The sequence below is a fragment of the Geotrypetes seraphini genome, chromosome 2 (assembly GCF_902459505.1).
Source record: "Geotrypetes seraphini chromosome 2, aGeoSer1.1, whole genome shotgun sequence".
NCBI classification, from domain to species: Eukaryota; Metazoa; Chordata; class Amphibia; order Gymnophiona; family Dermophiidae; genus Geotrypetes; species Geotrypetes seraphini.
The window spans coordinates 1,454,856-1,482,442 of record NC_047085.1 but is presented as its reverse complement, the minus strand read 5'-3'; the positions used below and the strand labels follow the sequence as shown (position 1 = coordinate 1,482,442).

The 27,587-nt window shown below is 44.4% G+C and overlaps 1 protein-coding gene across 2 annotated transcripts in view; it reads right to left on the bottom strand.

Moving 5' to 3' along the window:
- The window catches only part of SLC39A4 (solute carrier family 39 member 4), an 87,065-nt gene that overhangs the window by 13,775 nt on the left and 45,703 nt on the right, over positions 1–27,587 (bottom strand). Inside the window, exons 7-10 of one of the 2 annotated variants that reach the window (XM_033934928.1) lie at positions 27,258–27,416; positions 21,326–21,433; positions 7,971–8,022; positions 6,186–6,338 (exon numbers count right to left, since the gene is read on the bottom strand). In XM_033934928.1, coding sequence (XP_033790819.1) covers positions 6,186–6,338; positions 7,971–8,022; positions 21,326–21,433; positions 27,258–27,416 — 472 coding nt within the window. The remainder of the gene's footprint in view (positions 1–6,185; positions 6,339–7,970; positions 8,023–21,325; positions 21,434–27,257; positions 27,417–27,587) is intronic. The other variant, XM_033934929.1, reaches the window with a different exon arrangement.

Below are 27,587 nucleotides of genomic sequence, written 5' to 3'. Positions count from 1 at the left end.
AAGCAGAGGCTTCCCCAATGTCTTTCTTAATAACAGACTATGGACTTGCAATAATATACTGTTCTTTTATTTATATAACACTGTTCTTGTTTAAAAATCAATAAAGAATTATAAAAAAAAAAATAACAGACTATGGACTTTTTCTCCAGGAATTTGTCCAAACGTTTCTTAAAACCAGCTACGCTATCCACTCTTACCACATCCTCTGGCAATGCGTTCCAGAGCTTAACTATTCTCTGAGTGAAAAAAAATTTCATCCTATTAGTTTTAAAAGCATTTCCCTGTAACTTCATCGAGTGTCCCCTAATCTTTGTAATTTCTGATGGAGTGAAAAATCGATCCACTTGTACCCATTCTACTCCACTCTGGATTTTGTAGACTTCAATCATATCTCTCCTTAGTCATCTCTTTTCCAAGCTGAAGAGCCCTAACCATTTTAGTCTTTCCTCATATGAGAGGAGTTCCATCCCCTTTACCATCTTGGTCGCTCTTCTTTGAACCTTTTCTAGCGCCACTATATCTTTCTTGAGAAAAGGAGACCAGAATTGAATGCAATACTCCAGATGAGGTCGCACAATGAAGCGATACAGGGGCATTATAATATTCTTAATCTAATTAACCATCCCTTTTGTAATAATTCCTAGCATCCTGTTTGCTTTTTTGGCTGCTGCCACACATTGGGCGGAAGGTTTCATCATATTGTCTACGATGACACCCAGATCCTTTTCTTTGGCGCTAATCAAAGGTTACTGAGCAAGATGAGTTCTATAGGATTAGGTAACACATTGACGAAATGGGTTGGGAGCTGGCTTGGAGGTAGGCTCCAAAGGGTGGTGGTGAACGGCACCCCCTCCGAAATGACGGAGGTGATTAGTGGAGTACCACAGGGCTCAGTCTTGGGCCCAATCCTATTCAACATCTTTATAAGAGACTTGGCAGAAGGGCTTCGAGGTAAAATAACATTATTCGCCGATGACGCCAAACTGAGTAATGTAGTGGGCAAATGCACAACAGACGAAGATTCAGTGCCCGACAACATGATGCATGACCTACTCCTACTGGAGCGATGGTCTAGGACATGGCAACTCAACTTCAATGCCAAAAAATGCAAAGTTATGCACCTGGGCAGCCAGAATCCATGCAAGTCTTATACCCTTAATGGCGAGATCCTAGCAAAAACGGTAGCAGAACGAGACTTGGGGGTAATCGTCAGTGAGGACATGAAGTCTGCCAATCAAGTGGAGCAGGCTTCGTCCAAGGCAAGACAAATCATGGGCTGCATACGAAGGGGTTTCGTCAGTCGTAAGGCGGAAGTCATTATGCCATTGTATAGATCCATGGTGAGGCCCCACCTGGAATACTGTGTGCAATTCTGGAGGCCGCATTATCGCAAGGATGTGCTGAGACTGGAGTCGGTGCAAAGAATGGCCACCCGGATGGTCTCGGGACTCAAGGATCTACCATACGAAAAACGGCTTGACAAATTACAGCTATACTCGCTTGAGGAGCGCAGAGAGAGGGGGGACATGATCGAGACGTTCAAGTATCTTACGGGCCGCATCGAGGCGGAGGAAGATATCTTCTTTTTCAAGGGTCCCACGACAACAAGAGGGCATCCGTTGAAAATCAGGGGCGGGAAACTACGAGGTGACACCAGGAAATTCTTTTTCACTGAAAGAGTGGTTGATCGCTGGAATAGTCTTCCACTACAGGTGATTGAGGCCAGCAGCGTGCCTGATTTTAAGGCCAAATGGGATCGGCACATGGGATCTCTTCACAGGGCAAAGGTAGGGGAGGGACATTAAGGTGGGCAGACTAGATGGGCCGTGGGCCCTTATCTGCCGTCTATTTCTATGTTTCTATGTAATCCCCAAGATGGATCCTAGCATCCAGTAACAGTGATTCAGGTTACTCTTCCCAATGTGCATCACTTTGCATTTGTCCACATTAAATTTCATCTGCCATTTGGATGCCCAGTCTTCCAATTTCCTAAGGACCGCCTGCAATTTTTCACAATCTGCATGCGTTTTAACAATTTTGAACAGTTTATTGTCATCTGAAAATGTAATCACCTCACTCTTCGTCCAATTTCCAGATCATTTATAAATAAGTTAAATAGCACCAATCCTAGTACAGACCCCTGCGGCACTCCACTGTTTACTCTCCTCCATTGAGAAAAATGACCAATTAACCCTACCCTCCGTTTTCTATCCGATAATCAATTCCTAATCCACAACTGAATTTTGCCACCTATCCCATGGCACTTTAATTTTCTCAAGAGCCTCTCGTGAAGAACTTTATCAAAATCTTTCTGAAAATCTAGATACTCTATATCAACCGGCTCACCTTTATCCACATTTTTATTCACACCTTCAAAGAAGTCAAGCAAATTTGTGAGGCAAGATCTCCCTGGTCTGAATCCATGCTGACTCCATCTCATTAAATCATGTTTGTCTACGTGTTCCACAATTTAATTGTTTAGAATTGTTTCCACCATTTTGCACAGCACTGAAGTGAGGTTTACTGGTCTGTAATTTCCCGGATCTCCCCTGGAGCTCTTTTTAAAAATCAGCGTAATATTGGCCACCCTCCAATCTTCAGGTACTACATATGATTTTAGCGACAGGTTACAGATCTCTAACAGCAGGTCAGCAATTTCATGTTTGAGTTCTTTTAGTACCCTGGGATATATACCATCCAGTCCTGGCGATTTATCACTTTTTAACTTGTCAATTTGGCTTAGTACATCTTCCAGATTCACCGAGATTTCTTTCAGTTCCTCCACATCTTCACCCTTGAAAACCATTTCCAGTTCAGGTAAATCTCTTACATCTTCTTCCGTAAAGACTGAAGCAAAGAATTCATTCAGTCTTTCCGCTATGGCCTTATCCTCCCTGAGCGCCCCTTTTGCTCCTTGATCATCCAACGGTCCCACAGATTCCTTCACAGGTTTTCTGCTTCTGATGTACCTAAAAAAAATTGCTATGAGTTTTTGCCTCTTTTGTAAGTTTCTCTTCATATTCTTTCTTAGCTGTCTTTATCAACGTTTTGCATCTAACTTGCCAGTGCTTGTGTTTCTTCTTATTTTCTTCATTCAGATCCTTTTTCCATTTTTTAAAGCAGGGCTGCCCAAGTCCGGTCCTCGAGATCCACAATGAATATGCATGAGAAAGATTTACCTGCACTGCCTTCTTGGTATGCAAATCTCTCTTATGCATATTCATTGTGGATATCCTGAAAGCCTGGCCTGCCAGTAGATCTCAAGGACCGGATTTGGGCAGCCTTGCTTTAAAGGCTGTTTTTTGTCTCTAATCGCCTCTTTCACTTCACCTTTTAACCACGCCAGCTCTCGTTTCCTTTTCTTTCTACCTTTGCTGATACGTGGAATACATCTGGTCTGGGCTTCCACAATGGTACTTTTACACTCCTAACATTTGCAACTGATCCTTTTAGCTTCTTTTTAACAATTTTCCTCATTTTATCATAGTCGCTCTTTCAAAAATTAAATGCCCGTACAGTAGATTTATTTAGCAACGTTATTCCCGGTATCAGCTCAAATTTGATCACGTTATGATCACTGTTTTCCAGCGGTCCCAACACAGTTAACTCCTGTACTATGTCTTGCATTCCATTAAGGACCAAATCTGAAATTTGTTTGATTGCTTTACATAAAATTCTAAGCGATTTACAATAAAATTGGGGAAACGTAATCGATTAAAAACATAACAAGACATATAAACACGAATCACATACTGGAACATATGGCAAAGGGGAGAACTACAATTTTAAAAGGAAAGGAAGCAAATAAGGATAACAGAAATGGGAGGGGAAGACATGTTGAAAGGTGAGAGAGGATTGATGAGTCAGTGTTGTGGGAGGAATTGAAGGGAACTTTAAAAGAATGCACTTTAGGGATCCCTTTAATTTATCTGTGATGTTTTCCTCTCTTAAAAAGGCAGGGAGCGAGTTCCAAGTAGTAGGGGCTGTGGTGGCAAGTCAAATGCGTTCAAGACAAATGCGCATGGACAATTGCGTGAAGACATGTGAGCGCAAGATGTCTGAGCACAAGACATCTGAGCGCAAGACAATTCAGCGCAACGACTATTGAGCGCAAGACAATTGAGCGCACAAGTGTGCGGAGCGTGCCGCAAAATGTTAACAACACAATCAAGCACAAGATGTTGACATCAGGATGTAATGTATGTCATTGTCATACGTGACTGTGTTTTGCAAATGCATTTTTAATCACTATGGTTACCTAGCCCCTTGTCTTGCGCGCTTGTCTTGTGATATAAAGTCCTGCACGCTATTGTCTTGCGCTCACTTGTCTTGCTCGTGCATTTGAGTATGAACCCTTCACGCTCAGTTGTCTTGTGCTCAGATGTTTTGCGCTCACTTGTCTTGCTCATGCATTTGATGATGAACCCTTCGCACTCAGTTGTCTTGCGCTCAGATGTCTTGCGCTCACTTGTCTTGCGCTCACTTGTCTTGCGCTCACTTGTCTTGCACTCAGATGTCTTGCTCTCACTTGTCTTTGCGCATTTGGCCGCGCACATTTGTCTTGCGCGCATTTGACTATGAACCAGGGGCTGTAATAGCGCTCTGGGCTATGGTAGAAACCTCTACCCTGGCTTAGTAAAAGTGTGTGTGGGGGGGTAAATTTCTGCTAATAAGTAATCCTAGGAATTATTGTGGGTAATTTTTTGACATTTGAACCTTAGGTCCAGGCTGTAACCACAAAGATTCTTAAATGACTTTGGAAGCTTAGACAAATAAGATCATGTTTTGACCCGGAGGCATTTCAGCTTGTTATCCTATCATTACTCTTAACAAATATTGATTATTGTGGAACATTTAAGCAGAACCCACAATCAACGTCAGAATGCTCCGTTTGGATCTCATTGTTTCCAGTGCAGTCATCATTTGCAGTTTTGCAGTTCTTTCAATGATTAGGACCATTGGAGGAGGTGATTGACCCGACATGAGCAATGATTTGCATATTATTGGGACACAGTGGATCCCTGAGGACTGAGTCAACAGATTGGTCAATTTTATAGATGACTCTAAAGAAGAGTTGGGTAATTGGTTGATTCGTTTGGATGTTACTTTCGGTTCATGTTTAAATATTGGCTTCTTAAGTTCCAAATCCCATTCCCAAGTTTAAAGGGCAGCCATTTTCCTGAGTTTTGTGGCTCCCTAGGTGTGATAGTTTTGTTAAGGCTATTGTTTTCTCTGTTTTCTATACTTTGTAAACTTCTTTTTGATGCTCTTTGAATTTCAGTCAACATTTGAAGATGATCCATTTCCCCTGAAGAAGCTTCTTTTTTTCAAGCCCTTATGGAGTTGACGTGTTTTTATAACATGTTGAGCTTCCTACTGAACATGAGCTATTATTGAAGTACTTAAGAACAGCTTTACTAGGTCAGACCAATGGTCCATCAAGCCCAGTAGTCCGTCCTCATGGTGGTCAATCCAGGTCACCAGTACCTGGCAAAACCCCATGCTACCGATCCAGGGCAAGCAGTGGCTCAATAAACAGACTTTAGACTTTTCCTCCAGAAAATGGATTATTGGATTGTGGACTTTACAGTGCAGAATTGCTGGAAGTGAAAATGTTTAGTCATTCAGATAAGTACCATATATGTTTTGATATTTATAAGAACATAAGAATTGCCATACTGGCACAGACCAAAGGTCCATCAAGCCCGGTATCCTCAGATGACTTTAGTAAAATTTTGTATACATTATAATCCAGGACCTGTGCTATGACCGAAACAGCAGGAGCTCATTTGTTTTTGTACTGGTTGTTTTTCTGAGCACATTAATTTAATAGAATTATTTATTTATTTTTGTACAAAATGATTATGATTGTTAGTGTTACATTCCAAACATATGTTTAGCATTTATTCCATTTGGTTTAGGTTTTGGGTTTTTCCCCCCCAATTTCTGTAAAGATTTTATAGATGAAAGAAGTACAATACCTAGAGAAATTAATGGGTAATTCCTTGCACTGAGAAAATTTACATACTTTGTGGCACACTGAGCCCAAGCCACAGAAGGAAACGTAAACTTTGTATTGTAACACCATTACAAAGCTCATATAAACTGCTCTGAGCTGACTCCCCCAGTCATACTTAACTTATGAAGAAGCATGAGTGGAAACAGGATGGAGTGACTCCACATACCTAATTCATGAGGAAGCTCGTGGCACAGCACAGCAATGGATGTTGAAAGACCTGATCTCCAGGAGATAGAAAAAGCAGCTCCTATTGCCAAACCATCAGCGAAATTATGAATTCCATCTCCAATGGTGAGCATATATGGAATCATGCGCATCTCTAGAGAGGAAAAGTCAAAACAAAAGCAAAACTGTGGATACGAGGTACTTGATGTCAAAGTTTATTATGAAATCCTTCACAAATGTTCCAAATGGTGCAGATAATAACAATCCATACAACATATATCAACAAGTAGTGGTACGGACCCAACACGGTCCATGTTTTTGGTAGTGAGTGCTTTCTTCAGGGGTCCAAATGCCAATTTCCACAGATCTTAATTATGCATAAAGCATACAATGGTTTATGAAGACAGAAAATACCAATATAGTTGCATGAAAGAAAAAGGCCCATATTACATGTTATATGAAGAAATATTTTCTCTGGTTTGTTTTAAATCTACTACTTAGTAGCTTCATCACATGCCCCCTAGTCCAAGTATTTTTAGAAAGAGTGAACAAGCAATTCACATCTACTCTTTCTACTCCACTCAGTATTTTCTAGACCTCTATCATATCACCCCTGAGCTGTCTCTTGTCACTTTAGCTTAGTATGTAATAAGCGATTTATCAAATTTTAATAAAACTTGAAACTTTAGCCTCAAAGGGAAGTTGTCCCAACCCTTTTATCATTTTTCTCACCCTTCTCTGTACCTTTTCTAATTCAGCTATATCTTTTTTGAGATTGCACACAGTATTTGAGGTGTGGCCGCACCATAGAGCGATACAAGGGCATTATAACATTTTTAGCTTTGTTTTCCATTCCTTTCCTAATAAATCCTAACATTCTATTAGGTATCACCACAAACTGAGCTGATGGTTTCAACAAGTCCTCAACGATGACACCTAGATCCTTTTCCTGGGCAGTGACTCCTAACATTGAACCCCGCATCACATAACTATAGTTTGGGTTCTTTTTTCCCACATGCATCACTTTGCACTTGCTCACATTAAACATCATCTGCCGTTTTGATAGCCAGTCTCACAAAGTCCTCTTGCAATTTTTCACAATCCTCTTGCGATTTAACAACTTTGGTGGGGGGGAGGGAATACTTTGCCCCTCAGTCCACCTCTGGATTCCGGCTAAGCCCTGCAGCACAGTAGGAGACAAGACTATTAGTCTGCAGGATTTCAGCAGAATATGAGACAATAGCCTTAGTCTATGGGAGGTAGTGGGCCTAGGTGCACAGCAGCCAGTAATAACATGTTGCTGAGCTAACTTGCCATGCTTCCCCCCCCCCCCCCCGACACGTGCAGCTTCTAAAAAAAACTTGGGAGCCATGAGGAGAATTGATGACTTTGCTGGAGCTTGCTACCTCTCCAGCCCAGCCAGCCTAGAGCATGGCATGATCCTGCAACAGCTTTTGCAGTGGTGGATATATTCAAGCCACAGGATGAACTGAATGGACCAAAGACAGAGAAAGAATGTAACAGGGATGGCTTTAGTAGACTGGTGCTGCGTAGGATCGCCGGTGTACCCAATGAACAACATATAGACCACTTTGGGGCTCGTTTGGGTGCAAGATGGGGATGCCTTGCTTCAGGTGGAGAAGGTAGCGGCCCTGTTCCCATGACAGACCTGTACACATATTAGCTTGCTCAGGTACTAATTATGATTTGTCATTGCCCAGGAAGAGCAGGGGATTTGTTCTGTACAGCCAAAAGAAGCAGTAGGCTGCTGGGAGTGAATGCTTACCTCGGGTGCGCTTCTGTCGTGGTTTGGTTATTTCCTGATCTGTTTGGCTGACCTGAGGAGAGATGTAGAAGCAATGATCATTGGAGCTAGGCAGAGGGGGGTGATAGGTGATTTCTGCGTAGCCCAGCTAGGTTTGGATCTACTGTTAAACAGATGAGGAGGTTGGGTGTAGCAGGGACTGTGTTTAAATAGTTTTGTCACATATGTTTGGGCGGTCAATGTGTGTGTGAAGTGGACGGGAAGATACAACAATATCATTTACAAGGGGAGTGCCGTTGGGGTCAGCCCTATTAACCATGTTGTTCAATATCTACTTGACCACATTGGGAGTATATACTTTTGCCTGTATGGTGATGATGATGATGATGATGGGTGGAGAATTGATTTCACAGTTCAATTGTTCTATGGGTCAGATTAGTAGATGGATAAGTATGAATGGAGAAAGGGATTGGGACTTGTATACCACCACACTCGTAGTGCCATACAGGTACTTCAAGCATTTGCCCTAGCAGTCTCAGTGGCCTCACTGTCTATCTAATGTACCTGGGGCAGTGGGGGATTAAGTGACTTCCCAGGGTCACAATGATCAGTGCAAAGTTTGAACCCACAACTTCAGGGTGCTGAGGCTGTAGCTCTAACCACTAGGCCACACGTTCCTCACTTGTGGGCTTGTGTTGAATTTGGCAAAGACAGAGATTGTGACTGGGAGAATATGTTGGAAATATGTGGCCACACAGTTTTCGGTGAGGAAAGAAATCACTCTATTGGAAATCACTGTTATTTTGGAAGCAAAATTGACAATGAGTCTACAAGTGGAGAGGGTGCATCCTGGAGCCCGTGGGTGTTCCAAACCTCTTATCGGGTTCTGGTTCCTTGGATTACCAGCCATATATTCATGAATTGGTGATTTTTTTTGCTCCCTCCTGATGAGGACATTGAAACAGGACCTGTCCAAATTTAAGGACAGCCTCTGTTAGTGGATTGGCTGACAGCCAATGATGTCATGCAGGACAAAAGGTATATTGGGGAGCTATGAATTATCGAGTTGAGATCTTTATCAGAAGGCCAGCGTTTTGGCACTGTAAAGAACTCCCGATGATGCAACTAATCTTTTGAGTTCCATGATGGAAATAATAAAGGCAATAATTATTTTAATATAAAAAAAACTTGCGTCATGAGTCATTTTCCATGTATTTTTTTTATTTTACACACCTTGAGTGAAAGCTAGCAGTTCAGTTAGCAACTGCTGCTTAAAGAGTGCGCTGGCGTACACTTACCCATGCTCAGCTGCCACTACTCGCACCTGGAATCCTTCTTCCTGACGTCAATTCTGACGTCGGAGAGGACATTCCAGGCCAGCCAGGCAGCTATTGGCTGGCCCGGAATGTCCTCTCCGATGTCAGAATTGACATCGGGAAGAAGGCTTCCGGGTGCGAGTAGTGGCAGCAGAGGAGCAGCGGCGGTGGACCAGGGGAGGAAGTTTAAATCAGGCCTGGAGGGAGGCTTTTTTTATTTTTTTTTGGTGCGGCAGGGGAGGGACAGGAAGCGATCACCTGTCTCGTTGTCCCCGTGCACAGCTTTGGGACGCTGTCCTTGAAAACGGGACATTTTGGTGTCCCGAAGCTATGTGTGGGGACAACAGGACAGGGGATCTGAAAATGGGACTGTCCCATTCAAAACAGGACGTATGGTCACCTTAGTTATGATCTAACTAAACCTGATCCCGACGCATACAACATCTATTAACCATGTATTCTTCCTGGGAATGCCCAGGCCAACTCTTGTAAACCGCCTAGAACTAAAAGGTATTGGCAGGATAGAAGACATCAATGTAATGTAAGTTATGGCCATGTGTTGTTGGGATGGGATTTTCAAGAGATATGACAGAGTATAATGCTGTCAGAGTTGGACTACTGCAATGCCTTCTATTTGGATATTACTAGTGCTCAAATAAAGGCATTGCAGGAAGTACAGAACTTTGCTGTGAAGGTGTTTGCTGATGTCATGCTTTGACCACATTTTACCTTTCTTAAAAAGGCTCCACTGGTGCTATTTTGTGTAACGGATAAGATTAAAAAAAAAAAAAAAAAAAAATTATTTATTTATTTCATTTTCTATACTATTCTCTCAGGAGAACTCAGAATAGTTTACATGAGTTTAATCAGGTACTCAAGCATTTTTCCCTGTCTGTCCCGGTACCTGAGATTGTGCACCAAGATAATAATGTTGGTGCATCATTGGATATTTGGAAAGTTGCCCTGGAATTATAGTGTAGTTTTATTATTGTATCAACCAAGAGCGTTCATTGCAGTCTATTCTAGAGCCAGGCAGTGCAGACGATGAACGGCAGCACTTGGAATTAAGAGAGGCTGGTGGCTGCGAAATCATCTAACTTGACAATATACTGTAATTGCTGGTAGTCAATCTCACTAACCGCAGGTGTGAACTAGTGCTGCCCGATTCAGAAAAAAAAATTTCGATTCGATTCGATTCAGCCTATTGAATTGGTTTTTCAATTCGGTTCGATTCGATTTTCCTGCCCAATTGGATGTTTTTTTCAAACATCCTGGTGGGTTTATTGTATAGCCTCTTCACCCTCTTTGCCTTCTCCTAACCACACTGGCACTGTGGTGTAAACAAAATAAACAAACAAAAAAGACTTTTCCTCTCTCTGTTAAATCCTAGCTCACGTTTGCGGTCTAACACCAGCTCTGGTAGGATACACGTTTCAAATCTGACATATTGTAATCACAAAATGGAAAATAAAATTAGTTTTTCTACCTTTTGTTGTCTGGTCATTAGTCAAATCTTGTTGGTCCCAGGCTCTGGTTGTCTTCGGATAACTTGCTTGCCAGGGTCTCCTTCTTTCTCCATGCTAACCATCCATCTGCCATCTCTGTCCTCCCCTTCCATTTCCCTTCCCTCCCCCAGAGGTCTGGCATCTTTCCTTTTTTTTTTGTCTCCATCCACAGATCCACATTTTCTTAACTATCTTTTCATCCAGCATCTCTCCCTCCTTCTCACCACTCCAGGGTCCACCATCTCTCCCTTTCTTTTCCCAACTACCCTCCTATCCAGTATCTCTATCCCCCCTCTACACCATCCCTTGTGTCCAACTTCTCTCCCTTTCTGTTCCTTCCCTCCCTAAATCCCATTGTCCATCATCCCTCTTCCTCTCCCCTATTTTCAGACTCATTATTTCTTCCCCCCCAAAGTCCGACATATGCACGTATCTTTGAACCACCCTTCCCTCCCTCCCTCTGTGTTCTTCTTCACCAGGGCCCCCCTCCCCTGGTCTGTCCCTCCCCTGAAGGTCTGCACCTCCCCCTGAAGGCCTGCACCCCACCCCTAAAGGCCTGCCTGTCCCCCCTGAAGGCCTTTTCCCTCCCTGTAATCTCCTCTCTCCCCTTTCTTCACCCTCTTCTCTCCATTCTCCTTCTGTCTTTTCATCTTTATTCTCCCCCTTTTCTGCTATTCTCTCTCTCTCCCTTCTCATTCCTTTCCACACTCCCTCTTCTCCTCATTCTATCTTCTCTCCTTTCTTTCTTCACAGTTTTCTCTTTTCTAAACAGTATCTTCTGTACTCTCTCTCCCTTCTCCGCAGTGGTTTGGAACAAGCTCAGGATGCAAAGTGGTCTTCAGTAAGTGAGCAGGAACCGCAGGGAGGGGGCAAGCTGCCTGACCGATCTTTCTTCTCATTTCTGTTCAATGGGTTTCAGCCACTCTTAGGCTGTACAACAAGCTTAGTTCTCTTTGGAGGTCCCAGAATGAACTGTGAGAATTTGCCATGGACTAGCAGCAGCACCGCTCTCTCCTTAATGTAATTTGCCTGACAGCTTCCATAGCTTTAGTGAGTCAATTTCCTTCTGCAGCCTCTGGGATTTTGCTAGGCCGCCCTACCTCTAATGTTGCAACTTCCTTCTTCCTTGGAGGCGGGATGGCCTAGCAGAGGCCCCGAAGCTGCTGGAGGGAATTGACTCGCTAATGCTACGGCAGCAGTCAGGCAAATTACAATAAGGAGAGAGCAGTGCTGCTGCTAGTCCAGGCTAGTGATAAGGGGAGGGTTTGAAATCGCCGAGTCAGGCCGGGGAAGGCTGAGTCGGGAAGGGGAATGGCCGGAGAAGGGCCGAGTCAGTCCGGGGAATCCCCAAGCTAGTGAGAGGGGTTTTAAAAAATGATTGAGTGGCGGGCAGCAGGATTCACGCCCAGTTAAAAAGCGCTAGGGAGAACACTGCAGTCTCCTGCCTCAGAGACAGAAACTGTCCAAGAGCCGGAGTGGCAGCTTTAGGTTAGCGGCGCAGGGAGGAGGGTTGGGCCATGAATCGAAGATGCCAATTTTTTTAAAAATACACATCGATTCGAATCGATTCACCCAAAGTGAATCGGTGAATCGATTCAAATCGGAAATCAGGCAACACTAGTGTGAATTGCTTTGCTGTTCATCTCTGTGAGAACTCCCTGTTGTAGTCTCGTGAGACCACATGAACTCACAGCACGGCTCTGCACGGGACAGGAGTGTAGGAAGATTGCTCCTGCCCCGCGTCACCGCTAGACCACCAGGTAAGGTCCAGACTCCTGGGGCGGCTTCTGGCCTCCTCCACCTCCTATCGCCCCCCTCTGCCTCTGATCCCCTCCTCCTCTGATCGTCCCCCTCCTCCTCCTCCGATTGGCTCCCTCCTCGCCCCGATCCTAGTCCAGGGGCTGTTTTTTTCGATGTGGGCTGCCAATGAGTGATTCACAGAGGGAAAAAATTTGCCAATAATTGAAACCGCGAACGTCGATACCGCAAATAGGAAATATGGGAGGAATCTGTGATTTGACTGTTTCTGGAGGGATCCAAATGTTATGTGGGTGATCCCTCTAGAACAGTGGTCTCAAACTCAAGCCCTTTGTAGGTACTTGGAGGGCCTCAGAAAAAAATAGTTCATGTCTTATTAAAGAAATGACAATTTTGCATGAGGTAAAACTCTTTATAGTTTATAAATCTTTCCTTTTGGCTAAGTCTTAATAGCTTAATTTATAGCTAAAGAGACCTATGATCAGGAAACTGTTTTATTTTACTTTTGTGATTATGATAAACATACCGAGGACCATGAGTTTGAGACCACTGCTCTAGAAGGATCTGGAATAAGATTGCTTTTTCTAGCGGGATCTGCAATCAGGGCTGTTTGTCTATAGGGATCAGTAATGTAAATGGTCCGTCTGAAGGGATTTAAAATCAGAACTCTCTCTCCAGTGAGATCTACAATCAACAGCTCTTCTCAACCAATTTTGTGAGGCATGACTAGCCTGTTGGGTTTTCAGGATATTCCCAATTAATCTGAATGACAGAGGTTTGCATGGGCTGCCTCCTTGCTACCCAAACTTATCTCAGACATACTCATTGTCGATATCCTGAGAACCCAATTAGCTAGGTGTGCCCCAAGGACTGGTTTATGAAGCCAATGTGGTCCCTCTTCACAAAAGTGAAGAGATGAAGTGGGAAACTATTGGAAAAATAATGGAAGCATTGCTGAAAGAAAGGATAGTGAAATTCCTAGAATCTAATGTGTTACAAGATCCGAGACAACATCTCTTTACTAAAGGTAAATTGTGTCAAATGAATTGGCTTGAATTCTTTGACTTGGTGACCAGAGGATTGGATCGAGGACATGCACTAGATGTAATTTACTTAGATTTCAGCAAAGACTTTGACACAGTTCCTCATAGGAAGCTCCTGAATAAACTTGATGGGCTGAAGTTAGGGCCCAAAACGGTGAACTGGATTAGAAATTGGTTGACAGAGAGAAGGGTGGTGGTTAATGGAATTCGCTCTGAGGAAGGAAAGGTGAGTAGTGGAGTGGTGGATTGGTGCTGGGGCTGATTCTGTACAATATGTTTGTAAGCGACATTGCCAAAGGATTAGAAGATAAGGTTTGCCTTTTTGCGGATGATACCAAGATTTGTAAAAGAGTAGACATGTCTATGAGAGTGGATAAAATTAAAATGAATGGTCTAATGTTTGGTAACTAAAATTCAATGCAAATAAGTGCAGAGCGATGCATTTGGGAAGTAGAGATCTGAGGGAGATGTATATGCTGAGAGGTGAGAGGCTGATATTTACAGATAGGGAGAGGGACCTTGGGGTGATAGTGTCTGAGGATCTGAAGGTGATGAATCAGTGTGACAAGGTGGTGGCTGTAGCCAGAAGAATACTAGGCTGTATAGAAAAAGGCATAACCAGCAAGAGGTGCTGATGCCCCTGTACATGTCATTGGTGACACCCTGTTTGGAGTATTGTGTTCAGTTTTGGAAGCCGTATCTGGCTAAAAATGTAAAAAGTCTTGAAGCGGTCTAGAGGAAGGCAATTAGTACAAGGTTAGTGTCAAAAGACATATGAGACTGTATACTTTACAGGAGAGGAGGGACAGGGGAGATACAATACAGACGTTTAAATATTTGAAAGGTATTAATATAGAACCAAATCTTTTCCAGGGAAGGGAAAATGGTAAAACTAGAGGGCATACATTGAGGTTGAAGGAGGAAGACTCAGGAGTAATGTTAGGATATTCTTTTTAACGGAGAGGGTATTGGGCTTTACTGGGCAGAGGTGATAAGCTCCAGAGTAATCTGAGAAAAAACTTTTTTACAGAAAGGGTGGTATATACGTGGAACAGTCTCCAGGAAGAGGTGGTGGAGACAAAGAATATGGCTGGACGTCCAAGTGGCAGATGAAATTTAATGTGGACAAATGCAAAGTGATGCATATTAGGAAGAATAACCCGAATCACAGTTACCAGATGCTAGGGTCTACCTTGGGGGTTAGCACCCAAGAAAAGGATCATAGAAACATAGAAAAAGACGGCAGATAAGGGCCGTGGCCCATCTAGTCTGCCCACCCCAATGACCCTCCCCTATTTAACTCTGTGCAGAGATCCCACGTGACGATCCCATTTCTTCTTAAAATCAGGCACGCTGCTTGCCTCGATCACCTGAAGTGGAAGTCTATTCCAGTGATCAACCACTCTTTCAGTGAAAAAGTATTTCCTGGTGTCGCCGTGCAACTTCCCCCCCTGATTTTCCATTGATGTCCTCTTGTCGCCGTCGGACCTTTGAAAAAGAAGATATCCTCTTCTACCGCGATACGGCCCGTGAGGTACTTGAACGTCTCGATCATATCTCCCCTCTCTCTGCGTTCCTCGAGTGAGTATAGCCGCAATTTATCCAGCCGTTCCTCGTACGGGAGATCCTTGAGTCCCGAGACCATCCGGGTGGCCATTTGCTGGACTGACTCAAGCCTCAGTACATCCTTGCGGTAATGAGGCCTCCAGAATTGCACGCAATATTCCAGATGGGGCCTCACCATGGATCTATACAACAGCATAATGACTTCAGGCTTACGGCTGACGAAACTCCTACGTATACATCCTATGATCTGCCTAGCCTTAGATGAAGCCCGCTCCACTTGATTGGCAGTCTTCATGTCTTCACTGATGATCACCCCTAAGTCCCGTTCTGCAACAGTCCTTGCTAGGATCTCGCCATTTAGGGTGTAAGTCTCGCATGGATTTTGACTGCCGAGGTGCATGACTTTGCATTTCTTGGCATTGAAACTCAGTTGCCAGGTCCTTGACCATTGCTCCAATAGGAGTAGGTCGTGTTTCATATTGTTCGTTGTGCTCTTGCTTGTTATATTACATAGTTTGGCGTCATCGGCGAATAACGTTATTTTACCGCGAAGCCCCTCAGCCAAGTCCCTTATAAAGATATTGAAAAGGATCGGGCCTAAGACCGAGCCCTGTGGCACTCCGCTGATCACTGCCATCGTTACGGAGGGGGTGCCGTTCACCACCACCCTCTGAAGCCTACCACCAAGCCAGTCACCAACCCATTTTGTCAAAGTGTCACCTAATCCTATAGAACTCATTTTGCACAACAACCTGCGGTGTGGGACACTATCAAACGCTTTGCTGAAGTCCAAGTATACAATGTCCAAGGACTCTCCAACATCGAGCTTCCCTGTCACCCAGTCAAAGAAGCTGATCAAGTTGGATTGGCAGGATTTCCCCTTGGTAAATCCATGTTGACGGGGATCCCGTAGATTCTCCTCATCCAGGATCTTATCTAATTGGTGTTTGATTAGGGTTTCCATTAGTTTGCTCACTATAGATGTGAGACTCACTGGTCTGTAGTTCTCAGCCTCTGTCCTGCAACCTTTTTTGTGGAGTGGAATGACGTTAGCCGTTTTCCAGTCCAACGGGACTCTACCTGTACTAAGGGAGAGATTGAAGAGTGCGGATAGTGGTTCCGCCAGGACGTCCCTTAACTCCCTGAGCACCCTGGGGTGTAGATTGTCTGGCCCCATTGCTTTGTTAACCTTGAGTCTAGACAGCTCACAGTAGACACTGCTTGTTGTAAACTTGAAATTACTAAACGGGTCTCCTGAGCCATCCTTTTTCTGCAGCTGAGGGCCGGAACCCGGCGCCTCAAGGGTGAAGACTGAACAGAAGTATTCGTTTAACAATTCAGCTTTTTCTGAGTCTGCTTCTACATAGTTCCCGTCTGGTTTCCTAAGGCGTACTATCCCGCTTGTGCTGCGGTTTCTGTCGCTAATATACCTGAAGAAGGATTTATCGCCCTTCTTGATGTTCTTTGCTAAAGTTTCCTCCATTCAGAATTTGGCCTCTCTAACCGCTGTTTTGACAGCTCTTGCCCTAGCCAAATAGACTTCTCTAGAGTCCTGAGATCCTGTATGTTTGTAGGAGATGAACGCTTTTTTCTTCTCTTTTATGAGGTTCGAGATCTCCGCAGAGAACCATTGTGGCTTATTGTTCCTGCGCCGTTTACTCACTGATTTTATATAGCGATTGGTCGCCTCCTGAATGATAGCTTTCAGAGTCGACCACAATTCCTCTACGTTATCTGTTCCTGCTCGGTTTTGTAGTGCTTGATTGATGAAATCCCCCATACCCTCAAAGTTGGCGTTCTTGAAGCTAAGGACCCTGGTTAATGTGTTAGTTTTGGCGAAACCCTTCCTGAGTTTGAACCATATCATGTTGTGGTCGCTGGAGGCCAACTTGTCTCCCACTGAGACCTCAGTGACACTTTCGCCATTGGTAAGCAATAGGTCCAGTATTGCCTGTTCCCTTGTTGGCTCCAATACCAGTTGCCTCAGTTTAGCTCCCTTCATAGAGTTCAATAGTCTCCTGCTGCTGCTGGATGCAGAGGAAAGTGTGTTCCAATCCACATTAGGCATATTGAAGTCTCCTAACAACACTGTATCCCCACGTAAGGTGATATTCTCTATGTCACCGATTAATTCTATATCTATGTCATCCTGTTACCTTGGGGGTCTGTATATTATGCCAAGATACAGGCATTTGTCGTTCCCCCTGGCCAAATTTACCCAAAGGAATTCCCCTGTGTACCTGATATCTGTGATTCTGGTGATTTTGATATCATCCTTAGTGTATATTGCTACACCTCCTCCCATTCTGCCCTCCCTGTTTTGGCGAAGAAGGTTGTATCCTGGTATCACCATGTCCCACCCGTGGGAGTCGGTGAGCCAGGTCTCAGTTATCGCCACCACATCCAGGTCAGCGTTTTTCATTTCAGTCTCAAGTTCCAGGATCTTGTTGCCCAAACTATGGGCATTGACGTACATAGCCCTCCATGTAGTATGTTTGCTAAGCCTCCCTGGGGCTGTTGCTGCTTGAGCTGCATGGACCTTTTCAGTACTACTTGTAGCTTGTGTACCTTCCCTAGGCCCAGTATTGCAATATGTACCTATCCTAGGTTTGAAAGTGTTTGTACCCTGTGGTGGAATACCTGTTTGAGCTACCTTAACTCTTTCAGTACAGCTTGCAATGTATGTACCCTCCCTAGACCCAGAATTACAATGTAAACCTATCTTAGACTTAGAAATGTGTGTACTCGCCCCATACTTAGAAATGTGTTTACTCGTCCCAGTCCCAGACCCAGAATTGTGGTGTTTGCTTACCCCGGTCCCAAAAAAGTATTGATGGCATAGCTCGACAGATAGGTTGTTTGTGCTTGTGCCCTCCCGACCCCCCCCATCATGTAGAAGCTCCTACCGTTGTCCTGCTGCCTCCTCTGCCGGTGGTCCCGGCCCTTCTGACATCAGAGAAAGGGCTCACAGAAGGGCCGGGACCACCGGCAGAGGAAGCAGCAGGACAAAGGTAGGAGCTTCTACATGATGGGGGGGGGGGGGTCGGGAGGCTGTGGGGGTGCGAGCGGTCCTTCGGGGTGGGGGTGCGGGTGCGAGTGTGTTGATGTATTGATGGCATAGCGGTCCTTCGGGGTGGGGGTTCGAGCGGTCCTGCGGGGGGGTGAATTGGACGTTGGGGGGGCATCAGGCTTTCAGGGTGGGGACAGGACTTCAAGGGGGAGAGGAGAGTCAGGGCGGGCTAAAGGAGAGTCGGGGTGGCCAGAGGAGAGTCGGGGCGGGCTAAAGGAGAGTCGGGGTGGCCAGAGGAGAGTCGGGGCGGGCAAAAGGAGAGTCGAGCGGCGACGGGAGAGTCGGGGCGGCATGCGCGGTATACGGGTGTGCGCGGTATATAAAAATTTATTTACATAAATTACAGTTTCCCGCGCTTTTTACACGGGTGTGCGGTATATGAGTGAAAATACGGTAGTGGCGCTAGAAAAGGTTCAAAGAAGAGCGACCAAGATGGTAAAGGGGATGGAACTCCTCTCATATGAGGAAAGACTAAAACGGTTAGGGCTCTTCAGCTTGGAAAAGAGACGGATATGGGGAGATATGATTGAAGTCTACAAAATCCTGCGTGGAGTAGAATGGGTACAAGTGGATCGATTTTTCACTCCGTTAAAAAGTACAAAGACTAGGGGGACACTCGATGAAGTTACAGGGAAATACTTTCAAAACCAATAGGAGGAAATTTTTTTTCACTCAGAGAATAGTTGCCAAAGGATATGGTAAGAGCGGATAGCAGAGCTGGTTTTAAGAAAAGTTTGGACAAGTTTCTAGAGGAAAAGTCCATAGTCTGTTATTGAGAAAGACATGAGGGAAGCCATTTCTTGCCCTGGATTGGTAGCATTGAATATTGCTACTCCTTCGGTAGGGACCTGGATTGGCCACTGTGAGAATGGGCTACTGGGCTTGATAGACCATTGGTCTGACCCAGTAGGACTATTTTTAGAAAAGTCATAAAAACTGCCTGATTCAACAGACATATCACCTAAACATTAACTACTCCAAACACCACTTCCAATATGCCCCCTCTGAAAATTCTTAACAAATTGTATTCTGTAATTCGCTACTTTTTCTAAAAGGGCCCCTCTGAAATTCTAAACAAACTTATATTGTAATTTGCTGCATTTTAAAGATTCTGCATACTGTAAACTCGCTGATTGTCCAGCTCTCTTCATTGTGAACCGCCTAGAAGTTGCACGATTGTGGCGGTATAGAAGAATAAAGTTATTATTATTATTTATTATTATTCTTATATTCTTAAGAAAGCCTGGGATAGGCACGTGGGATTTCTTAGAGAGAGGAAGAGATAATGGTTACTATGGATGGGCAGACTGGATGGGCCATTTGACCTTTGTCTGCCATCTGCCTCGATTCATCATCCCAAAATACTTTAATCCACTCCCTTATTATATCTAAAATTGACTACTGCAATTCATTATACAAGGGAATTACGCTTAAAGAACTAAGACGCCTTCAAATTATACAAAATACTGCAATAAAAAGCATCATCAAAAAGAAGAAATTTGATCATGTTACACCACTCTTAAAGAACACCCATTAGCTACCCATAAACCATAGAATCACTTAATAACCTTTAAAGTTAAAATACTCAAAGCACCTCTATTCCTCACTCTGTATGCGCCCTCGAGAACATTAAGATCAAAAGATAAACATCTTCTTTCAGTTCCCTCCTTATGAACCATTAATACCCGGCGGGACACTATTTTTTTAGTGACAGGCTCTCAAACTTGGAACTCATTGCTGATATATGTAAGAGAGGAACCCAACCGTAACAGATTTAAAGGAAAACTCAAAGGTTTTCTTTTCAAGGACGCATTCAATACATAAAAGCTACAAGACCATTCATTTTAGATATGACCTAATCTAGTGTTTTTTCCCTTTATGTCTCTTTCCCACTATCCTAATGTTTCCTGTCATAAACCGTTTGTCTATTGTTAAGTCTTCTGTCCACCTTAATATATTGTTTTGTCATATACTATTTCATTTTAATTTTGTACATCACTTTGAAATTTTTTGATAATGCGATAATATTAAACTTGAAACTATGTATCCTGCAAACGATGAGAAGGTTTGAATAGGCTCGAGTGAGCTTCAATGGCATCTCCAGTGGTTGGAACCTCAGGACACTACCAGGCAGACGTCTACGGTCTATGGCCCAGAAATATCAAAGAAAAGACAATTTAATTTAATCATTAATTTATAATGTGTAACCATTGGGCAGACTGTAATTTACTATGTTATGTTACATGGATTTATAATTTAATTTATCCTTCTGGAGGGATCGGGAGTTAGAATTATCTGTCTAGTGAGGTCTAGAATGAAAGCTTTCACTCTGGAGGATCTGTAGGTAGAGCAGCCTCTTTGGAGGGATCTGTATTGTGTGATGCCTCTTATGGAATCAGGAATTAGTTACTTCTGCAGTGAGATCTAGAAACAGGGCTGTCTCACTGCAGTTGGATCTATAGTGTGAGTGGTTGCTCTGGATGGATCTGGACTCAGGTGTAGTACCTCTAGAGAGATCTGCAATAGAGAATGACACGGGGAAAAAATCTGTCCCCGTCACCGCCCCGTCCCCGTCCCACCATCCTCTGCACCGCCCTGTCACCGCCGTTCCCTTCACCGCCCCGTCACCGTCACCGCCATCCCTTTCACCACCCCATCACCGCCACTGCCATCCCATTCACCGCCCAGTCCCTGTCTCCGCAGCATCCATATAAGCCTTAGTACTGCTCAGTGTTCAATCTTCTGCTCTGCTGCAACTTCCTGTTTCCGGTTGCATCAGAGCAGAAGATTGAACATTGAGCAGCCACGCGTGCGGGTCACCGAAAAAGAAAGCCTGCAAACTAAGGTGAGGTGAAGGGAGGGAGCTGGCTATGATCGATCGGGCGGGCAGGGGCTGCGGGAACCGTGCGATCCTTGATGCCTCACTGCGGAGACAAGACCATTCACCACTCCATGGGGCAGTGAATGGCCTTGTCCCCGTCCCCGCAGCGACTGCTATTTTTCTTTCCCCGTTTTGGCAGGTTACCCGCAGCTAAACGCAGCTAGCCGCGGGTAACCGCCACCGTGTCATTCTCTAATCTGCAATTGAGTAGCTTGAAATGAGCACAGTGGCTCTTACCAGATCCGCCTCTGATGTGGCTTGTTTTTTCTTCTTCCTTTCATTATGAAAAACCTGTAAAGATATCTCGTGACTGTGACCATGACCATGTCCTCCTTCTGCTTCCTCCTGAAAAACAAATACAATTATCTATAGTTAATAGAAATGCCAGAAGAAGAGAGGACGTGGAGGAAGAGGGAATGGAAAGACTGGAAGAAAACAGAAGGTAGGAGAGATTGGAGAAATCTTCTCAAACTTGGAGGGTTACTGTTTTCTGCTGACATACAATCCTATATAATAAAACCTTAGCTGCGCATGCGCACTTACCTGCGTGCTTCCGTGATCTCTGATCTGTGATCAGTAGGTCCATGGCCAGCAGGAGTGAGGATGCGGCGGCCAGGCAACTCGGAGACACACAGCACAGCCGGCGACTCCCCCCCTCCCGCCCTCACTCACCGCCAAAACCACCACCGCCAAAGCCTCCTCCTTCTGGCCGGCTCACCCGTGTTTAAATTAAGAGAAAAGCGCTCCACCGCGCTAACGCTGGCCTCACCGTCTTCTGTCCACTGTGGCCCACCCTCTCTGACTACTTCCTGTTTCTGCTAGGCTGCAGTGGATAGAAGATGCCGAAACCAGCGGCAGCGCAGTGCAGCACTTTTCTATCAATTTCAACGCGGCGGCTGGGAAGGGTGCAGCGGAAAATGCTGTTGCTGCATAGGGAAGGCCGGGAAATGCTGCTGCTGCACAGGAAAGGCCAGGAAATGCTGCTGCTGCACAGGGAAATGTGTGTGTGTGTGGGGGGGGATGCTGATGCTGCACAGGGAAGTGTGTGGTGGGGAAATGCTGCTTCTGCACAGGGAAGGCCGGGAAATGCTGCTGCTGTACAGGGAAGTGTGTGTGTGTGTGGGAGGGGGGGGAAATGCTGCTTTTCCACAGGGAAAGGTGGGAAATGCTGCTGCTGCACAGGGAAGTGTGTGTGTGTGTGGGGAAATGTTGGTTCTGCACAGGGAAGGCCGGGAAATGCTGCTGCACAGGGTAGTGTGTGTGTGGGGGCAGGTCCGCGGGAAGGGAAGGGAAGGGGGGAAGGGAAATGCTACTGCTGCACAGGAAAGTGGTGTGGGGGGAGGGAATGTGGCTGCTACACAGGGAAGTTGGGGGGGGATCAAAATGCTGCTGTACAGGGACATGGAGGGGGAGAGAATGCTGCTGTGGCTGTTGCACAGGGAAGTGGGGGGGGAAAGAAAGACAGACAGCTAGCACCCGTTAATGTAACGGGCTAAAATACTAGTATAATATAATGCAGTACAATAGCTTGAACTTTGGTCATGATATTGTAATATCTGATCTATTAATAACAAGTTGAAGGTTAGTCATAAGAACATAAGCATTCCGATATTGGGACAGACCAAAGGTCCATCAAGCCCAATATCCTCTTTTCAATACCTAGCTAGATCCCAAGTAGTAAAACAGATTTTATGCTGCTCATTTTTGAAATAAGCAGTAGATTTCCCCAATCCATCTCAATAATGGCCTATGGACTTTTCTTTTAGGAAATTATCCAAACCATTTTTAAACCCCACTAAGCTAACTGATTTCACCACATTCTCCGGCAACGAATTTCAGAGTTTAATTACACATTGAGTGAAGAAATATTTTTTCCAGTATGTTTAAATCTATCACTGTAGCGCAGTTTTTAGCCCTGTTCGCAAAAGTAAGAGCTCAAACTTTCATGTTACCAGGGCTAAAAACTGCAAAGGGGGAGTTAGTAGCTTCATTGCATGACCCGTAGTGCTAATATTTTTGGAAAGAGTAAACATTCCACTCAGTATTTTATCACCCCTGAGCCGTCTCTTCTCCAAGCTGAAGAGCCCTAGCCGCTTTAGCCTTTCCTCATAGGGAAGTCGTCCCAAGCCTTTTATAATTCCACTACAGTTTATCTTTTTTTAGATACAGCGACCAGAATTGCACACAGTATTCAAGATGTGGCCTTACCATAGAGCAATACAAGGGCATTTTAATATTTTCATCTTTTTTTTTCCTTCCTTTCCTGATAGTAATTTTCTTAGCAGCTCCCGCACATTGAGCTGAGGGTTTCAACATATCCTTAACAATGATACCTAGATCCTTTTCCTGGGCTATGACTTCTGCATCATATAGCTATAGTTTAGGTTCTTCTTTCCCAAATACATCACTTTGCACTTGCTTGCATTAAATGTTATCTGCCATTTTGACGCCCAGTTTCCTAGTCTCACAAGGTCCTCTTGCAATTTTACAACTTTGTGTCATCAGCAAATCTAATTATCTCACTAGTTATTCCCATCTCTAGGTCACTGATAAAAAGCAGCGGTTCCAGCACAGACCCCTGGGGAACCCCACTATTTATTCTTTTCCATAGAGAATATTGACTATTTAAACCCATTCTCTGTTTTCTGTCTTTCAACCAGTTCTCAATCCATAAAAGGACATTACCTCCTATCCCATGACTCTCTAATTTCCTCAGAAATCTTTCATAAGGTATTTGACAAATCCAAAGTGACAAAAAAATCTCACTCTTCAAAGCATAGGGTATAAACAGGGGGAGGAAAAGGACCTCAGAAACCAGCTTGGTGACAGGAATAAACCTTAGCCAAATCTGAGAAGGTTCTTATCTTAATGTTGCAGGCTGTGGCTACCGGCAACATTTAAGATAAGTACAGTGGTACCTCGGAATCCGAACGCCCCAGAACTCGAACGACTTGGAATCCGAACGCCCTGCACATTGTACGTGTGTGTTTGTGCCCCAGAATCTAAATGCTGCTTTGGAATATTTGTTAATATTTTACCTTAAAATCCAGTGTATTTTCTGTTAAAATTTGAGTTTGTGTGACCCAGGAACGGATTAATCCAGTTTCTATTATTTTCAATGGGAAAAACTGTCTTGGAACTTGAACGGGGTTCTGGAACGGATTAAGTTTGGATTCCAAGGTATCACATTCACATGAATATGGTTTTAATGGAGAAGATTTTAAGATAAATCATTAATAATTTAAGTAAAAAGTAAAAAATAAAATAGGAAGGAGGAGGTTTTTCAGGATTAATGAATGAAACGTGTAACCTTGTCAGACTTGGCTGAGGTCCTTTTCCTCCCCCTGTTTATACCCTATGCTTTAAGAGGGAGATTTTTTTTGTCAGTTTGGAGTTTTTCCGGTTGGTCTCATTCACCATCTTCAGTGTATATCAGTGTGGTACTTTGTCAAATGCCTTTTGAAAATCCAAATGACTCACTTTTATCCACATGTCTGTTCACCCCTTCAAAGAAATATGAGGCAAGGTTAAGAACATAAGACTTGCCGCTGCTGGGTCAGACCAGTGGTCCATCGTGCCCAGCAGTCTGCTCCTGTGGTGGCCCTTAGGTCAAAGACCAGTGCCCTAATTGAGTCTAGCCTTACATGCGTACGTTCTGGTTCAGCAGGAACTTATCCAACCTTTTCTTGAATCCCTGGAGGGTGTTTTTCCCTATAACAGCCTCCGGTTACTTGCCAGCCCCCCTCAGCCTTGGACCTTGACTCTTCTTGTGGGGCCACCACTGTTCCCTATGCTCCCCGGCCTCTTGGGTCCCCATGGTTCCTGGAAACTTTGCCAGTCCCCCTGCTCCTTCCTGGACTCCAGGCTCTACCGGGCTCTCCAGCTACTCCTTCTTCCAGGCCCAGTCACCCAGGCATGTTTTCCTGGATGCATGCAATGAGGACTCTTCCATTCACTCAGTTGTCTTTTTTTTCATATTTAAAATTTTTATTGAAGTTTGAAACAAGTAAACCAAACAAAACTACACACTAATATGTCAAGGGCCGTATTGAGGTAGAAGAAAATATATTTTTTCTTAAAGGACCTACGGCAACAAGAGGGCATCCATTGAAAATCAGGGGTGGGAAATTTCATAGCGACACCAGGAAGTATTTCTTCACCGAAAGAGTCGTTGATCATTGGAATGATCTTCTACTGCAGGTAGTTGAGGCCAGCAGCATGCTAGATTTAAAAAAAAAAAAAAAATGGGATAAGCATGTGGGATCACTTCAAGGAAGAAATTAGGGGGGTGGGTCATTAGAGTGGGCATACTTGTTGGGCCGTGGCCCTTTTCTGCCATCATTTTCTATGTTTCTGTGTTTCTAAGTACGCATATGAGAAAGGAAACGACCACTGATAACCTGTGGTCTCCAGAAATTAACAACAGTCACATTACAGACAACCGATTATTACCCCCCAACCCCAATCACAGATAATACACAATAGGATCAAGAGCCCCCCCTCCCCTCCTCTAGAGCTAATTTCTGAGTAATAACATTCCAGGTAGGTATCAACTGAAAATAATAACCCCTACGTTTAGCCACATATATTTCCATTTTCCCCAACAGAAATACTTTCACTCTCCTTTCATTCAAATCTGGAATCAGGGATTGCTTCCAGTATTTAGCAATGAGACATTTAATCGATGCCAGCCCCATTCGCAATAAGCGGGTTTGTCAACCAGTCTCACAGTTATTAGACACCCCCAATAAACAATATTGGGGAGTAACAGGAATCCGAATCCCCAACATGTGTGACAAAGCCCCCACTACTGCTACCCAGCAAGGGGTTAACACAGGACACTCCCACCAGATATGAAGAAATGTACCCACTGCCTGATGACAGCGCCAGCAATTATCCAAGGTTTGGGGATACATCTTATGAAGCCTCTCCGGAGTATAATACCACCAACTCAACACCTTATATGCATTCTCTTGTATCAGAGCGCAAGTAGTCGCCCTACCCACCTCCAAACAAACGGCATCCCACTCTTTAGATGTGAATGTACAATGCAGGTCTCGCTCCCAGGATGGTGGAACCCCATATTCAGGGGCCACACGCCCTCTAAGGTACTGGTAAATAACAGATATGGTCCTGGGCACCTTCTGCAAAGTCTCCCATAATTGTTCCAATTGTTCAGCCTCAATAGGAGAAGTCCTCTCACACCCCCTAGCACGCAAATAATGTGTCACCTGTAGATAAGCCAAATAGTCTCCTACCCTCACCCCAAGGATGCATTGCAAAGTCTCAAAAGAGAGCGTCACTCAGTTGTCTTATCCCAGATGCACACACTGAGGACTCTTCTGATCTCCCAAACAGTCTTTCTCTGAGGGTTCTTCCTGGGACTTACTTCCAGTTCTTCAGCTGCTCTCCATGAGGACAGCTCTGGTTTTTCTCACACCACCACCGGACCCTCTGCTGGTTGTAAACCCTGGGGTACCCTCCTTGTCACCCCCTAGGTCTACTGAGAAAGCTGGCCTAACAGGTTTACTGAGGATTTGGTCAGAGGCCAGCATTTCTCCCTTTGACGGTTGCCTGGTTCCTGAAGGAGCTTCTGATTTTCCCAGCTTTCTGCTCTGGACCTGTCCTTTTCAGCACTCCTGTTCCCTCAAGGTGAGTGGATAGCTCCCAGCAGCTTTTGCAGGATGTTACGAAGATTAGCTCCTTCCTTCTGCTGCTCAGACTCCCTCGATTGGTCAGTGACAGGAACTCCACCCTGTCAAAGTTGGCCATCCTCCAGTTTTCCAGTACTATGCTGGATTTTAGAGAAAGATTACAAATTACTAACAACATGTAATTAAACTCTGGAATTTGTTACCAAAGAATGTGGTGAAATCAATTAGCTTAGCAGAGTTTTAAAAAAGGTTTGGGTAATTTCCTAAAAGAAAGGCCATAGGCCGTTATTGAGATGACAGAGGAAATACACTGTTTATTCCTAGTATAAGCAGCATAAAATCTGTTTTACTACTTGGGATACCGGGCTTGGTGGACCTTCAGTCTGCCCCAGTCTGGCAATTCTTATGTTCTTACAATACTTACTATTCTATGTCTGTGCCACCATGGGAAGCGGACGGCCTGGAAAGATTACCTGGATCTCTAGTGACTTGTGTTAGTGTCTCTGATCATTTACCTCCCCATCTTGAAACATGAGAATGCTGAAGATCTTCTCAAGCACAAAGAATGCGTAGAGCCCGCCCAATGCAGCCAGCAGTTTCCAGGTGTAAGTTCTGTCTTCACCTTCGTGTTCCTCATGGCTGTGGTCATGGCTATGAGAATGTAAACCTAGAAACTGCAAGAATACAGAGAAGTTGCTAATTCCAATTGCAGGAAACAGATGTCTGTCTGTACTCTTTTCCACTAACCCCCAGTATGAAAGACAGGCGCATAGCACCCGCCAATCTTCAGTTAGGTTCTGTTTATAGAATCATGCCTAAAATGGTCTTGGGCACTCCCTATTTAT